This window comes from Papaver somniferum, unplaced genomic scaffold, assembly GCF_003573695.1.
Source record: "Papaver somniferum cultivar HN1 unplaced genomic scaffold, ASM357369v1 unplaced-scaffold_21, whole genome shotgun sequence".
Lineage (NCBI taxonomy): Eukaryota > Viridiplantae > Streptophyta > Magnoliopsida > Ranunculales > Papaveraceae > Papaver > Papaver somniferum.
Genome location: NW_020631041.1, coordinates 12,943,665 through 12,960,692, shown reverse-complemented (window position 1 = coordinate 12,960,692; position 17,028 = coordinate 12,943,665). Strand labels below are relative to the sequence as shown.

General features: G+C 36.6%; 3 protein-coding genes across 6 annotated transcripts; 2 read left to right on the top strand and 1 right to left on the bottom strand.

The window, feature by feature from the left end:
- The first annotated feature begins 477 nt into the window (after positions 1 to 477).
- On the top strand, positions 478 to 3,389 carry LOC113340282. Its single transcript, XM_026585487.1, has 5 exons — positions 478 to 829; positions 921 to 1,427; positions 1,522 to 2,028; positions 2,126 to 2,632; positions 2,793 to 3,389. Exons 1-5 carry the CDS (start codon positions 643 to 645, stop codon positions 3,185 to 3,187), a joined length of 2,103 nt encoding a protein of 700 aa, XP_026441272.1. The 5' UTR covers positions 478 to 642; the 3' UTR covers positions 3,188 to 3,389.
- A 6,772-nt stretch (positions 3,390 to 10,161) lies between these two features.
- Positions 10,162 to 12,088, bottom strand: LOC113339806 (uncharacterized protein At1g01500-like). Its single transcript, XM_026585032.1, has 2 exons — positions 11,309 to 12,088; positions 10,162 to 10,679 (listed from the first exon to the last, which is right to left on the bottom strand). Exons 1-2 carry the CDS (start codon positions 12,014 to 12,016, stop codon positions 10,419 to 10,421), a joined length of 969 nt encoding a protein of 322 aa, XP_026440817.1. The 5' UTR covers positions 12,017 to 12,088; the 3' UTR covers positions 10,162 to 10,418.
- Positions 12,089 to 15,012: 2,924 nt separating this feature from the next.
- Positions 15,013 to 16,107, top strand: LOC113339362 (zinc finger BED domain-containing protein RICESLEEPER 1-like). Of its 4 annotated transcripts, none has more exons than XR_003355050.1 (3): positions 15,013 to 15,665; positions 15,742 to 15,920; positions 16,048 to 16,107. XR_003355050.1 is itself a non-coding variant. In XM_026584650.1 (3 exons), the coding sequence occupies exons 1-3, from the start codon at positions 15,045 to 15,047 to the stop codon at positions 15,838 to 15,840; spliced, it is 606 nt and encodes a 201-aa protein (XP_026440435.1). In that variant the 5' UTR covers positions 15,013 to 15,044; the 3' UTR covers positions 15,841 to 15,995. The 4 variants fall into 4 exon arrangements, 3 of the variants coding, with proteins under 3 accessions (XP_026440435.1, XP_026440434.1, XP_026440436.1); XM_026584650.1 differs by lacking the exon at positions 16,048 to 16,107 and having other exon boundaries at positions 15,013 to 15,433; positions 15,548 to 15,665; positions 15,742 to 15,995; XM_026584649.1 differs by lacking the exon at positions 16,048 to 16,107 and having other exon boundaries at positions 15,742 to 15,995.
- The last annotated feature ends 921 nt before the right edge of the window (positions 16,108 to 17,028 follow it).

The following is a 17,028-nucleotide window of genomic DNA, read 5'->3' as shown; positions in this document are numbered from 1 at the left end:
AATCGGTTGTTGGTGGTGGTGGTAATCGGATGTGGTGGTAGTGGTGGGCGGTGGTGGTGGGAGGAGGTGGTGGTTATATATATATATATAGGTGGTTATTTGGTTGGTTTTAAATTAAATTAGGTTAAGTATAGGTTAGTCATTTCAACATTTTAGGACACCCATTATCACTATAAGGAAGGTGGCCTAATAAAACATGGTCCCCTCAAAAAAACCATGATCCCTAAAAAAATCATTCTTCTGTAAATACTATTTGGCCTAAGACTAAAATTACTAACAAGGTGAGATTTTGTTAGCTAAAGCCAGGTTTATGCTTCGGCTGCTGTTGATGATAAAAGCCATAATTAGCTTCCACTGCCTCGGGTTCTATCCATAAGCACATCACGGACCTCTCGTGGGGGTGTCGTGCTATAGTCTTGTCAAAAGGCCAGTCTTATACGCTACTAATCACCTTTTGACCAAACAAATAATTCCAGATTACATCCTTGTCGGATGAACTTCAATTATTGTGTAACTTTGTGTTTTGTTAGTAGCATATAAACATGACATGTGATTCGAGTCACAAACCATCATCTCAAAACACTCGGAACCGCAAGTAGAAGAATTAGCCAAATTAAGTGATCGAGTGTTTCAGAGAGAACGATGAGGAAAGTAATCAAATACGATATGGAGGTAGCTGTCTCAGCTGATTCAGTTTGGGCAGTTTACAGTTCACCGGATATTCCTAGACTTCTCAGAGATGTTCTACTTCCCGGTGTCTTCGAGAAGTTAGATGTTATTGAAGGGAATGGCGGCGTCGGAACAGTTCTTGACATTGTTTTCCCTCCAGGTATGTACAATTCCTTCAACTTTTCCATTTTACTGTATCCAAATTCTTCCAAAGTGCAATTTAATCATCTTTCGTTTCTGTGATATTCTAGGTGCGGTTCCTCGAAGTTACAAGGAGAAATTTGTCAATATCGATCGCGAAAAGCGATTGAAAGAAGTGATCATGATCGAAGGAGGATACCTGGACATGGGATGCACATTTTACTTGGATAGGATCCATGTAGTGGAGAAAACCAAGAGCTCATGCGTTATTGAATCGTCTATTGTTTACGATGTGAAAGAAGAGTGCGCCGATGCCATGTCTAAATTGATCACAACTGAACCATTGAAGTCCATGGCGGAAGTCATTTCTAATTACGTTATTCAGAAAGAATTATTTTCTGCCAGAAACATTCTAAGCAAGCAATCTGTAGTGAAGAAGGAGATTCGATACGACCTGGAGGTACCAATCTCAGCTGATTCTATCTGGTCAGTTTACAGCTGCCCTGATATCCCTCGGCTTCTTAGAGATGTTCTACTTCCTGGTGTGTTCGAGAAATTGGATGTCATTGAAGGGGATGGTGGTGTTGGGACTGTTCTTGACACTGTCTTCCCTCCAGGTATATACAAGTCCTTCAAATTTTCCATTTTACTGCATCCAAATTCTTCCTACGTGCAGGAAGTTAACCATCTTTCATTTCTGTAATGTTTTAGGTGCAGTTCCTCGAAGTTACAAAGAGAAATTCGTTAACATTGACCGCGAGAAGCGATTGAAAGAGGTTATCATGATCGAAGGAGGATACTTGGACATGGGATGCACGTTTTACTTGGACAGGATCCATGTAGTGGAGAAAAGCCTGAGCTCGTGTGTTATCGAATCGTCTATTGTTTATGAAGTAAAAGAAGAGTATGCTGATGCCATGTCTAAATTAATCACAACTGAACCATTGAAGTCGATGGCGGAAGTCATCTCTAATTACGTTATCCAGAGAGAATCATTTTCCGCAAGAAACATTCTCAACAAAAATTCTTTGGTGAAGAAGGAGATTCGGTATGACCTGGAGGTTCCAACCTCAGCTGATTCTATCTGGTCAGTTTACAGCTGCCCGGATATTCCTCGGCTTCTTAGAGATGTTTTACTTCCCGGTGTGTTCCAGAAATTGGATGTTATCGAAGGGAATGGTGGTGTTGGTACAGTTCTTGATATCGTTTTTCCTCCAGGTATACCAGAATCGTCTTGTTTCAGGAAAAATGATACTTTTACTTTTCTAGTGTCGTAGCGCACTTCCTCATGATTAGATCGTTTTTACTTTTTTAGGTGCGGTACCTCGTAGTTACAAGGAGAAATTTGTGAACATCAACCACGAAAAGCGATTAAAAGAAGTGATTATGATCGAAGGAGGATATTTAGACATGGGATGCACATCTTACCTGGACAGGATCCATGTAGTTGAAAAAACCTCTAAATCTTGTATCATTAAATCTTCTGTTGTCTATGAAGTGAAGCAAGAGTGTGTTGAGGCAATGTCTAAGTTGATCACGACGGAACCATTGAAGTCGATGGCAGAAGTTATCTCTAATTACGCTATGAAGCAACAATCTGTTTCTGAGAGAAACATTCCTAAGAAGCAATCTCTACTGAGGAAGGAAATTACTTATGAAACGGAGGTGCAAACTTCTGCTGATTCAATTTGGAACGTCTACAGTTCTCCTGACATCCCTCGACTACTTAGAGATGTTCTGCTTCCTGGTGTTTTTGAAAAGCTAGATGTCATAGCAGGCAATGGTGGAGTTGGTACGGTACTGGATATTGCCTTCCCTCTAGGTATATTAACAACTATTAACCATTGCATTTTGCATTTTACTATTTGTGTTATTGTGTTAGGAGTAGTTCAACTAACCTTCCCCTGTGAGTCAGGACAACTGCCTCCACTTGCCCATAGTCTTACCCACTGACATCCCAAACTTCTTTTTAATACTTTCAGGTGCAGTGCCACGGAGGTACAAGGAGAAATTTGTGAAGATCAACCATGAGAAGCGATTGAAAGAAGTGGTGATGATCGAAGGAGGATACTTAGACATGGGGTGCACATTTTACATGGACAGGATCCATATCTTTGAGAAAACCCCAAACTCATGTGTTATCGAATCCTCGATCATTTACGAAGTTAAAGAAGAGTATGCTGGTAAAATGGCTAAGCTAATCACAACTGAACCATTGGAATCCATGGCAGAAGTCATCTCTGGTTATGTTCTTAAGAAACGACTCCAAGTATTCGGATTCGAGATTAAGCCAAAATTAAGATTCAATCTTTTGCTATGTTTGATTATCTGTCTGGTTATAGCTGGAGGTATGTTTGTTGCTGGTGTTCCACTCTAAGGTTCAGGATTTTTCTTAAATGTAATTTTGGAAATAAAGAATAGCTTAAAACCATGCATTGCATTGCAGAGGTTTAGTTCTAATTCGTGCAATTTTCACATGTAATTCACAAATCTAAAAGATGATAAACGATTGTAATAATAGTTTCTGGCGATGTTTGAAAAATGGGTTTAGAATGTGATAATAGTTTCAGGCAATGTTTGAAAAACAGATTTAGCCAAAGTTCTTCGGTAGTGGCACTTCCGCACTAAAATATAGTCCTAGAATTTGAAAATAAGTGGGGGCCAAAGCACCCGTTCCTATTCATAAGACTCGTCTCTCATGACCAGAAACAGAAATTATAAAACGAAAAAACTTTTTTGATTACATAAAATATTTTCATCTTGCTATAACAGGTGATCAATCCTCTCGTATAAGAGGAAGTTTGAGAACCATCAGATCACTTAATGGTTCTCTTAAAAATCTATCTAGCTTATAAAGCATAGTTTGGACAACTTGGACAAGATAAAGAACGGTTATTGCCTTATTGGGAAAGCTAAATTTATGGCCGTAAAATGATCAGTTTAATTAACTTTCAATAATAAATTTTCTATTAGTATTTCATAATAAATGTTTATTTTATTCATCAAATAAATATACTTTCATTAATACAGTACATATAAATTTATTTTATATTAAATCAGTAGACATTAATGGTGGTTGTGATGGTGTGCAGAGGTGGTGGATCAGCATTGTGGATAATGGTGGTGGGTGTTGGTGAGAATGGTGGAGTGATGACGTTCATGGTGTGGTGGTGGAAGTAGTAGTGGTAGTGGGATCAGAAAGGTGTAAGGTACATAAGTTATTTGATTTTTAAAATTTGTTTTTATTTGATTTTTTTAATTTTTAAAATTTAAACTAATACCTTCAATAATACAGTACATTATAAATTTATGTTATATTAAATCAGTAGACATTAATAGCGATTGTGGGCGGGGAAGGTGGATCAGCGTTAAGGATAGTGGTGGTGGGTGTTGGTGAGAATGGTGGAGTGATGTTGTCAATGGTGGTGGTGGTGGAAGAAGTAGTGGTAGTGGGATGAGAAGGTGTAAGGTACATAAATTATTTAGTTTTTAAATTTTTTTTTTTTGTTTTAAATTTAAACTAATACTTTCATTAATATAATTAATGTGGAACAAGGTAAAAGAAAGCAATACTAGATTGCTATAAGAAAGAAGAGAAGAGAATTCAAGCAAGAAGAGAAAGATAAGTTTTGTGTTTAATAATTTGATTGAGTAGTAGATAGCTCTTACAAGACTTAATCTAGCCTTTATATAGGCTTGAAGAATAACTAAACTAGGAAACAGAAAACTAAAAGGAAATCTAAAAGAATCCTAAAAATAAGAAAGACTGAAACTAGGAAACCATGGAAGCCAAACCTCTAAGCGGAATCTTATGGAATTGTAGTATGCCCTGCATCAGTCCCCCCTTCTAGAGTAAAGCTCGTCCTCGAGTTGTCCAAACAAACCAGAAGTTCATTGTCACCATGAAACGTAAAAATCTCTTGAACATTAAATGTGTTGGAGATATTCCAATCATTTGGTAGATCAATAACATAAGCATTATCATTGATCTTCTTTAAAACCTTGAAAGGACCATATTTCTTCACCTTGGTTTTGTTATAAGTACCCACTGGAAATATCTCTTTTCTTAGATGTATCATCACGAGCTCCCCTTCCTTGAAGGTTTTAAACCTCTTGTGTTTATCAGCATCCTCTTTATATTTAGAATTGGACTTCTCCAGTTTAGATTTTACTTCATTATGTAATTCAGTTGCTTTGTCTACAAAAGAGTCGGCTGCAGTGTTTGTACTCTGTGTGGTGGGTAAGGCTACCAAATCAAGAGTATGATTAGGTACTTTAGAGTACACAATCTCAAATGGAGTTTTCCCTGTAGAACGATTCACAGAAGTTTTGAAAACAAATTCCATATGTGGCAATAACACATCCCACTGCTTACTATTATCCAGGCACTTAGCTCTAATCAAATTCCCAAGTGATCTATTAACAACCTCAGTTTGTCCATCAGTTTGCGGATGTGAAGTTGTGCTGAATTGTAGAACTGTGCCTAAGCGCATCCATAAACTTTTCCAGAAATAACTCAAAAATTTGGTATCTCTATCAGAAGTGATAGACTTTGGAACCCCATGCAATCTTACTACTTCTTTAAAGAACAAAGAAGCAATATTAGAAGCGTCAGTTGATTTCTTACAAGCCACGAAGTGAGCCATTTTAGAGTAACGATCAACTACGACCATAAGAGAATCATTACCTCTAGCAGTACGAGGTAAACCAAGTATAAAATCCATACTTATATCAACCCAAGGTGCATCAGGAACTGGTAAAGGAGTATACAACCCGGTATTTTGAATTGTACCATTTGCTCTCTGACAGACCATGCATTTTTGTACGAACTTTTGTACATCACGTTTCAAAGATGGCCAGAAATATCTTTCTTCAATCAGGTCAATGGTTTTATCTCTCCCAAAATGACCACCAAGACCACTGCCATGTAATTCTCGCATAAGATGTAAACGCAAAGACCCTTGAGGAATACATAATCGATTCCCTTTAAAAATAAAACCTTCTTGTATAAGAAAATCATCAACCCCATGAGTTTGAGAACTGCATTGATTCCATAGTTTGCCAAAATCTTCATCTTCTGGATAAATGTCTTTGATATAGTCAAATGCATAACTCTCATTACGAATTGTAGTTAATAGATGACTTCTTCTACTTAAGGCATCAGCAACTTGATTCAATTTGCCACTTTTATGTCTCACGGAGAAAGTGTATTTGTTGAGTGTGGAAAGCCATCGATCATGCATTCTGTTAACTTTAGCAGAAGTATTCAAAAACTTCAAAGCATGGTTGTCAGTGTTGACAACAAATTCCCTATGTATAAGATAAGTATGCCACTGCTTAAGAGATTGAACAAGAGCCAATAACTCTAATTCATATGTAGACCATTTCTTTTGTGCATCTGAATTCTTCTCACTGTAATATGCAATTGGATGACCCTCCTGTGATAATACTGCACCAATACCAACAACAGATGCATCACAATCTATTTCAAAAGGCTTGTTGAAATTCGGAAGTGCAAGAATTGGTCCGTACAAAGCTTTTCTTTAAGAAGAATAAAGCTTTTATCCATTGCTTCCGTCCACTCAAACTTCTCCTTCTTGAGACAGTCAGTCAAAGGTGCAGAAATAGAGCTAAAGTTCTTCACAAATCTTCGATAGAAAGAAGCCAAACCATGAAAACTACGACATCACGAATAGAAGTAGGAACTGGCCAATCTTCAATTGCTTGAACTTTAGAAGGATCGACATGAATACCATCAGTAGAAATCACATATCCCAAAAATGTTACTGAAGAAGCCATGAAGGTACACTTCTTCAAATTAACATATAAAGAGTTGTCAGCAAGAACTTGAAACACTTGTGAAAGATGTTGGAGGTGTTCTGGCTCACTGCGACTAAAAATTAGTATGTCATCAAAATAGACAATAACAAATTTACTGAGAAAGGGTTGGAGAACCTGATTCATAAGTCGCATAAAAGTACTAGGTGCATTAGATAACCCAAATGGCATGACCAGCCATTCATATAAACCTTCACGTGTCTTGAATGTTGTTTTCCACTCATCTCCACCTCGAATGCGTATTTGGTGGTAACCACTGCGTAAATCCAACTTAGTAAAAATAATAGAGCCCGACAGTAAATCAATCATATCATCAATACGCGGGATCGGAAATCTATAAGGAATGGTGATGCGATTTAATGCTCTGCAATCGATACACATCCTCCATCCATTGTCTTTTTTACTAACCAAGAAGGCAGGACTGGCACAAGGACTGTTGCTAGGTCGTATCAAACCCTTTGTAAGCAAATCATTTACCTGTCCCTGTAATATCTCATGCTTAGCAGCACTCAAGCGATAGTGTGCTTGGTTTGGTAAAGAGGCTCCAGGAATAAAATCGATGCAGTGTTGAATATTCCGTAAAGGAGGTAATGCAGTTGGTAGTTCATCTGGAAATAAAACATTATATTGAAATAATAAGGGCTTCACCTTTGCAGGCAACTCAATCATAGTCTTAGAATCTTCATGGGAATGTAAAGAAGGTTGTGGGTGCAAAGAAAGAATAACAGTGGCTACGACAGCATCAGTCTGCGCACAAGAGTTTGAAGTGGAATTGGATGGACTAATAACCTTGGTTTTCCCATTATGAATAAAAGTGTAAGTATTCTCGAATCCATTGTGAACCGAGTGAAGATCGTATTGCCAAGGTCTGCCAAGAAGAAGATGGGTTGCCGTCATATTAATGACATCACATAGAACTGTGTCTTCATAACCCTCAAAAGAGAATGACACATAACAGTGAAGAGTAATCTTCTGTGTGCTAGAGGCATTAACCCATCCTACAGTGTAAGGTTCTGGATGAGAAGTTACTGGTAGTTCAAGCTTCTTAACTACGTGATCAGCAATATAATTATCCACAATGCCACTATCAATTATCATCTTGCAGATTTTACCCCCAATATAACATCTGGATTTAAAACTGTGTCTCTGAGACTTGCATTGTTGAGTAAGAAATAATGGACGAATCATCCCAACAAACTCATCGTCATCACCAGGTGAGTCTTCATCTTCGAACTCATTAAGCGCACCAGTGACTTCATTAATGAACTGAGGTTCACCAATCAAAGCATTGAATTTCCGACAATCACTAGACGTGTGCCCCGATTGCTGGCATTTATTGCACTTATCTCCACGAAATTTTGCATAAGTATTAGTAGTTCTCTGTTGCGGTGGAAATTGTTGTTGCCTGTTATGAAACCGATTCCCTGTAGTAGGAGGAGTTGGTTGCAGAGAGTGAGACTGCTGACCCGGCTGAAGATCAACTGGATTGGCTAAGATAGGTGTAGCCAGAGGTGGAGTATAAGGCACAATATGGCTAGGTTGTCGATGTGAATGGCTAACATCATCATAAGGAGGCCTGGGAATAGTCAAAACAGTATCTGGAGAAAAGTTTTGAGATGAATTGGTACCCCTGGAATTATTTTGATAACGCCCTTGTCTGGATGGATAAGTCCTAGAAGAACGAAGAAGGCGATTTTCTATCTTAATAGCTTGCTGCACCGCTTCGACCATAGTAAAAATGAATGAGTCATACCATTTTGTATTAATCTATTCAGCCCTCAATGAATCTTGCAACTAACTGTTCTTCAGATTCTTTGAGTTGATTTCGTGCCACCAAATTATAAAAATCGGACACATATTCTTCAACAGTGCGTGCCCCCGCTGAATGTTCTGCAATTTGATGAAAAGTTGCTGCATAAAGTCTCTAGGTAAGAACTTATCCCTGATCAAAGTTTTCATACGTGTCCAAGTACGTATTTACGGTTTGTTAGCGTTTCTACGATCATCACAGATCTTATCCCACCAGGCTGCAGCTCCTCCTTTGAGCTTGTAAGTCACAAGTTTGACCTTAGAATCTTCAGGGACTTCCATAATTCAAAAAAGCTTCTACCTCAAAGAACCAATCAGTTAGTTCTTCAATACGAAAATTTCCAGAGAAGTTGGGAATATCAGCTTTTAGCTTATATTCTGGTAAAGAACTGTAAGGGGTTGTGACCAGTTTTTAAACGTCGTTCTTCAATCCAATTCTTCTCTAGATCGTTCTCACGTTCATCTTCATCATCACTGTCGAGTGTAGGAGAAACTAGCTTCTTCTTTGAATGACCTATGAACCTTCATACGGTTTCTTAATGTTTAAAGTACGCAATACATCTTTAGGTACTTCATCATTCTGTAAAAACTGAAGTGTATCGTTTTTAGTTTTTCTTCTAAGTCTACAAGCTCAGGCATATCCAAATCTATATTTATGTTTTGCAACCTTGAAAAGTGATTCTGCATTGCTTCAAGCTTGTTATCTCTTAACCCTAATTTTTCCTCCATGGACTTCTCAAGAGTTTCAGTAATGTTTTTTGCCAAAATCTCGGTATGAGATTTGATGAGAGCTTCGATTGCTGCTAGAGTAACTGGTTGAGCAGTCATTTTTTTTGTACTTAAAAGGAATGAAAAGGTGTTGCGGAAGCGAAGTAAAGGATCAAGTGATAGGATGAAAACCTAAAACTAAGCGGTGATACCAACTAATGTGGAACAAGGTAAAAGAAAGCAATACTAGATTGCTATAAGCAGAAGAGAAGAGAATTCAAGCAAGAAGAGAAAGATAAGTTTTGTGTTTAATAATTTGATTGAGTAATAGATAGCTCTTACAAGACTTAATCTAGCCTTTATATAGGCTTGAAGAATAACTAAACTAGGAAACAGAAAACTAAAAGGAAATCTAAAAGAATCCTAAAAATAAGAAAGACTGAAACTAGGAAACCAAACCTCTAAGCGGAATCTTCTGGAATTATAGTATGCCCTGCATCAATAATAAATAATAAATTTAGTGGTGGGGATAATAGTGGTTGTGATGGTGGGCGGGTTGATGCATCAGCCGATAATGGTGGTATGTGTTATAATCGTTCTTTGAGCTTTAGTGAAAATATGGTGTTTTTTTTTCCAAATAAATAAATACTTCACAAGTCTACCTATAAGATGATTTTATAAGATGATTTTTGTTTCTTGAAGCATAAACAAGCATACCCGACAGATGTCACACACACATGAGAGACACACATATATATTCTCTAACCCTGCCTATGTAATGCACCTTTACAGAGAAGCTGTTTTCCTATGGAAAATAAAGAGCCAAAAAAAAAAAAAACAGTGTAGGATATAACAAATATATATATAAAAAGCCAACAAATCGGAAGGCAAGAAACTTGGAGAAATATCTAACCATGTATAATAAAGTGTTTCCCAAAAGATCATACGACAAAAGACAGCAATGCAGCTAGAGGTTTAAAGAATGGCCCTCTACGACTCTTGAATCGATATGGCCATGCATTTCTGAATTGATACTACAACTATGTCATTTGTTGCCACTCCCTCACTCCCAGTAATACAACCATGTCGTATGAAATGCAATACTTTATCATTTATTGAAGACTACAACTTATTACTTGGGGTAAGTAGTAGATTTCTTACATTTTCATTAAGTGCATCAAAAACAAATAAATAAATACATCTATCTATTTAACTTTTTTTTCCTTGTTTTGTTAGTAAGTTTAAGCTTCACATCATCCTTTAAACAAAAACTTGATAAAACTGCCACTAGTCTTCTTGTATGTTTTAACAACTAAACCTAATCCAACTCCAACACCTAAACACATACCCATACCTAATCCAATTCCCACTCTCACACCTTCATTAAACCATGAAACTTCTTCTTCCTCCTCTTCAACAACAAATTTCTCCTCTTCACCATAATGATTTTGATCATGATGTTTGTTGTTGTACTTGTGCGAATCAACAAATTCTTGAATAGCTCCCTCTTTTTCCTACAAAAAATACAAACTTTTGTTACAAGAGGACAAGTCTCACATAGAGTTCCTGCACCCTCCAAAACAAAATGGGTCCCATCTTGCTTACATGTATGCCAAATGTCCTCAAACCTTATATTAGGTGTAACCATTTCTGTTCTAACTTTAATATGGGACAAGAACAACAACCATGAGAGGAAAAGGGGGAAAATAAATGAAACTTTTGCTGTTCTTCCTTTTAATCATCAAACTAAAAAAAAAAAAAAATCATTGACTACTCAAATCTAAAATGAAAGATTAATTCTTTGTCAACAAATATTTGCAAGATAATTATAAAAACGATGGCTAACACCGGTGAAGAATTTGGAAGGTTGACTAGCTCTGAAATCAGAGTAATCTAATGACTTAGTCACTTTATTAAAGTCAGGTCTACAACAGGTATTGCATTACTAAAGAGATATTGCAATACTGAACCATCTAAGGTATTGTTGCATGAGATGTATATTCAGAAATTTTAAATTAAATACACAAATAGTTTAATTACGATTTATAAGTCTAAAAATCAGTTCAAGAAATATCTATAAAAATGGACTTAGATAAATGCAAATCAAGCTTTGAAGAAAAAATTAAAAATTTTCGAGACTCACCTTAGTAGTATCAAGCAGTCCTAATTCACCACCACCATCTTCATTTTCATCTTCAAGAAAATCCACCCCTTTGTGTGATTTCTTCAACTCTATCAACCCATTCAAAAGAAGAGGTTTACCTAAACTCCTACCAGCAAAATAAACATCTACTGAACCACCACCACTAGTTAACTTACTATCATGACTTAATTCTTTGCATTCCATTACCCACATGCAATCATCTTTCATCCCACTAACTTTTCTTCTCAAACTCCCTGATACAAGAACACTACCACTACTACTAGATGATGATGCATCTTGATGTTGAAGAACTATTTCAAAAGGAAGTGAAAACCCTTTAAACTTGATTCTATCAGTGTTAACATACATTAATTCAGACATTAATGAATCTGATCTATGTTTGTTCAACGGTCTTGAGATTTTCTCACTTGGGTTTATTGTCAAACCATTGATTTGTAAACAAGTATGAAGATCTCTTGGTAAGAAAACAAGGTTCATAGATGAACTAGAACTAGTACTGCTAGTTTTCTTCATTAAGTTTGTAATTGTTAGGCTTATGATTCTCATATAAGTAACTTTGATTTCAAAGGTTAGATCCTTGGTTGATGATGATGAGATGATTTTGTGGTGGTGATGGATATTCAAGTGTGACAAGTGGTGGGGATGATGATGATGATGATCTCTTGTTGGGTAATTTTCAACCTCCATGGCTCCTCAAAGTAGAAGCTCAAGGAAAAAAGGATAATACTAAGAAAAACAAGTTAGCTATAGTGCTTGTTTGGAGTGGCTGTGGTGGTGATGAAAGTGTTTAGAAAATGAAGAAGCTTGTATGAGTTTTTATGGTCAGTGTTACAAGGAGAAGAAGACAGAATTGTGTGGAAAAAACAAATAGGGGAGACTTTACCGAGAACTCACTAATCCAGAAGTTATCATTGCTTAGGGTAAAAAGGATAGATCTAGGGTAAAAAAGATGCAAAATGCACACTACGGCAGTTATTTGCTCGCTGGTGGAGCCATAGGTTGTTTGGACACTATATTTATAATCAGCCTGGTACATTTCTTTTCAAGGGTGATCAGGAATCAACATGTTCGCCTACAATATGCATTGACAAAGAAGCAAAATTTTACTACAAAATGCAGTTTGATAAGTTGCCTTAATTCAGAATGACTTTGAGAAGCAAATTTTACTTCTAATATTTTAGAGCGAATTTTGCTTCTAATCGCCAAGAAGGCTCTAAATCGAGTACCTTTAATCGAAAATGACAAACTGTAAGGTTAGGGGTAGCAGTGGTAAGCAAATATATCCTGAGAAGAACCCTAGCCAGTAGATGATTTCTCTCCAAAAAGAAACTGACACTAACAAACAAGAAATTGCATGTAAATTTAATTTACAAGAACTACCTGCTCTGAAAAAACAACAAAAGTCTTGGAAGTATCAGATGCAGAAAAAGATAAAACTAAACAAAAATCAAAGATTTAGAGAAGACAATTTTTCATTAGTAATCTCTGGACTATTCAATTAATTCTCAAGAAATCTTTTCTAGAGCAGTTCTTGGCATGTGGCATGCATGCGCGGGAGAACAGTTGCAGAAGATACACTGTACATGAATTATATGATCAAACAGCAGTCTAATGATAACATGACAGTTACAGAGACAAATTACCCCATGTGCGTTCACCACTTTTATTCATGCACTGCTAGATAGATATTTTTTACTGCCTTAACAATGACTTATTATGGCTACGAAGTATTGCGGTAGAGAATATGATTCTCTATCCCTAAACAAATACATAATTAAAAACGATTGCAATATGTTTCAAGAAAAACACCGGTCTAACCGTCGTGTTTCTTTTTTATATCCTGGGAATATAATTTTATATCTGAAGTAATAACTAATGGTATGTAATTCTTCTTGATTTTAGGTTCCCCTGAAATAGGGTAATTTAACCCTCTCCTCGAAAGCTTTGATAAAATTGCTCACTACCTATCAAAGATAAACACTTTAGCAGGTCTCTAAAAAAAATAAAAGATAACTCTTGAGCAGGTAGTAGAATTTCAGCTTCGAATGGTGGAAGCTAAATTTGACAAAATACATGCTACTTGCTCATGGGGCGCAAGAGCATATTTTCAAATGTTAAATTATTTTCGTTGTGAAGCCACATTTTTATTTTTCTTCAAATTTTCGTTGTGAAGCCCTTTTTTTTTTCAAGCGAAACTCTCAAAAAGACTTATTAATAAAGAAAATCAAAACAGAAATAGAAGGGACACTAGACCTGACCTTTGTATGTCACTTTAGGGAGGATAATTTCGTGGCATTGGCAGATGTCCTATCAAAAACAAAAAGATGACACTCGTATTATTTATGTTACCATTAACACCCTTCCTCATTTTCATCTAATGTTTTCAATCACACAATTGCTCAGTTTTTCTTTTTTTCTTTCTTTTTATCCTTCGATGCGTAAAAAATTTGATATTGACGAGCTCCAAACTCAGATCACTAATATCACCATTTTATAACTTTATCATTGTACAACAGTAACACCGGCACAATCATTCATTGTTATTATTTTCTCTCCACTTAATTTCTTCAAGTGTAAGTAAATCTATTTATGTATTGATAATGAAATCGGTTGTCAAAAATTTGAGTTCCGTTTGCTATTACAAGGTTGATACAATTATAGATACAGATAGGGCTGTCAATGGGTACCCATTACCCGGGTCCGTAACCGGATCCGATGGATTCGGGTCCGGTTCCGGGTCCTTAAATTGGACCCATTAACCATTTTGGACCCGGCGGGTAATTACCCATATATACCCGTTTATGAACGGGTCCATCCGGATCCTACCCGTCGGGTACCCGCGGGTATTCGGGTATTTCATAAAGGTTAATTTTGTAAAATCCCCAGCGAAATTAGGTCATATATAAGAAAAGGATGAGAAGCTCGCCCCTATTCCGATCTACTTTCTTCTCCTGCCTCTGCCTGCAGAAGTAGTTATTAAGCTCACCACCCATTCCGATGAATCCGATCTACTGTTAATGTTGGCGTTAATCACTTAATCCATCAAAGATTCAAAGTGTGTTATACTGTTATTACTAAGCTCAGACTTGATAAGGATAGGAAGTCGCTCTTGGATCGTAACTCGTAAGGCCAAAGGTAGAGCTGCTGCTGATAAAGATAAGGGTACCAAGTTTACTACTGATGATGTTATGCAGAACGTTGATTGATTGATTGGTGGTTCATCGATCCTCTCTTCAGGTTATTATTATCTTGTTTTTAGGGTTTCTTTGTTATGAGTTATGTTTTCGTTTTAGGGTTTCATGAATTTGGGGATTTTGAAAACATGGATTATTATGATGATGATTATGGTAACATTTTGTCTATGAAATTGGATATTTTAGGTTTTAATTTGTTTGTTTATGTTATTATTGAATCTGTGAATGGTGAATGGATGTTTTGAATTTACCCCTTTTGTTTCTTCTTACTCAAGAGGAAAGAATTTTTTAATTTGCAGTATTGGGTGTTACTTTAGTGATTTTGAATTACTGGTGAATGGGCAATTTTTTATGATTCTGAAAATTTGTTATGGATTACTTTATGACACCTGATAGGCTGATACAGATGTTTGTTGGGTTTTCCTTGCAGAGGCAACATGAAAAGTCAAACAGGAAGTAGTGTTGGTGATCATTGTGTTCCTATAAAGAAGACTAAAGTTACCGTTTCGAAATCCCCGTGTATGCCGCCTCCTAAAGCTGCCGTTTCGAAGGATGCAAAGAAGAGTAAAGTTGTAAACTCAGCAGAGCCGAAAGAAGTTGAAACTGTAGCCAGTGAGTCAAGTGATACTGGTGATTCTGATTCTGATCATATAGAAGCGGCAACAACAGATGTGGTTCCGTCACCTACACGTAAACGCAAAAGAACCTCAAAGTATTGGGCTGAATTTCAAGAGGTATTGATAAAAGGGAAAACACACGGAGAATGCAAGCACTGCAAGAGGAATATTGGTGTGGAGAGCAAAAATGGGACAAGCAGTTTGAGGAAACATCTAAATAGTTGTATGGCGTACAAAGGAGCACAACAGCAAATTAACCAAATGTTCTTGAAAGCTAGTGAAACACAAGATGGGTCAGTAGCTGCTTACAACTTTAAGTTTAACCAAGAAGTAACTCGTGATTGTATTGCAAGAATGATTATCTTGCATGAACTCCCTTTCTCATTTGTAGAGTACATTGGTTTTAGAAGGGTGCTGACTTCATTACAACCCAATATTAAACTTGTGAAGCGGAACACTACGAAGTCAGACTGCATAAAGATTTATCAAATGGAAAAGAAGCATTTGTACGATATTTTTAGTAAGGTACAGAGTCGCATAAGCCTTACTACTGATATGTGGACTTATACCACTCAGAATAGAGGTTATATGGCTTTGACAGCTCACTATGTTGATGAAGAATGGAAGATTCAGAAGAGAATTTTATCTTTTAACGCTGTGGATGTGCAACACACAGGAGTTAACATTGCAAAGGTACTGATGGAGCAGTTGTACAAGTGGAATATAGATAGGAAGATAGCTTCAATTACGCTGGATAATGCTTCAACTAACAAAGTCGTGGTAAGTGAACTTCTTGCTCAGCTAAAACCAGATAATGGATTACTTTTGGATGGGGAATTATTCCATGTTCGATGTTCTGCTCATGTAATTGCCATTATTGTTGATCATGGGATGCTGCAAATTAAAGAAGAAATACAGAAAATTAGAAATTCAGTGAAATTTATTAGAGGTTCACCACAAAGACAACAAAAATTTAAAGAAGTTTTCTTGCAAGTCAATGCTCCTGATAAAAAGTTGATTCAAGACGTTGATACAAGGTGGAATTCTACCCATCTGATGCTTGAAACAACACTTCTATTTCGGGAAGCATTTAACCGGTTCGGGAAGATTGAACCTGATTTTCTTAATGTTGCTCCAACGAGTGAAGACTGGAATAATGCAAGTAGTCTTTCAATCTGCTTGAAGGTCTTTTATGAAGTCACCATTCTCTTTTCAGGTACGTCATACGTGACAGTTAATCGTTATTTTGATACTGCTTGTTCTTTGTATTTAGAACTTCGTGAGTGGTGTGATTCCGATGATGCATTAATCTCAAAAATGGCAGTGAATATGATGAAAATGTTTGAAAGATATTGGCAACTTACTAGTAAAACATTTGCAATAGCTTCCATTTTAGATCCTCGGTTTAAAATGAAATTATTGGATTACTATTTCCCATTAATATATCCTGGTAACAGCGAGGAGAAGAAGTTAGAAGTTATGGAAGTCTTGAAAAGATTGTATAATGAATATGCAACACATTATGCTTCTTCAACTCATGTATACTCAGCAAACATTTCGACAAATCAAGTGAACATGGAAGATTCAGTTGGTAGTAGTGGTAGTACTTCATCTTCTCAAAGTTCTTTTACTTCTAGAAGGAAAGGTTTGACGACATTTCTGGAAGAAAGTTCACAACATGACGTTGTTCGCACATATCTAGAGCAATACCTATCAGCTGATGTTCACCCTATTAGAAAAGGAAGTGGTATTGATCTGAATGATTCTAGTTTTGATGTTTTGGGGTGGTGGAAATTTCATGGACCAATGTATCCAATTGTAGCAGTGATAGCTCGTGATATATTAGCAATTCCTGCGTCATCGGTGGCTTCTAAATCTGTTTTCAGCA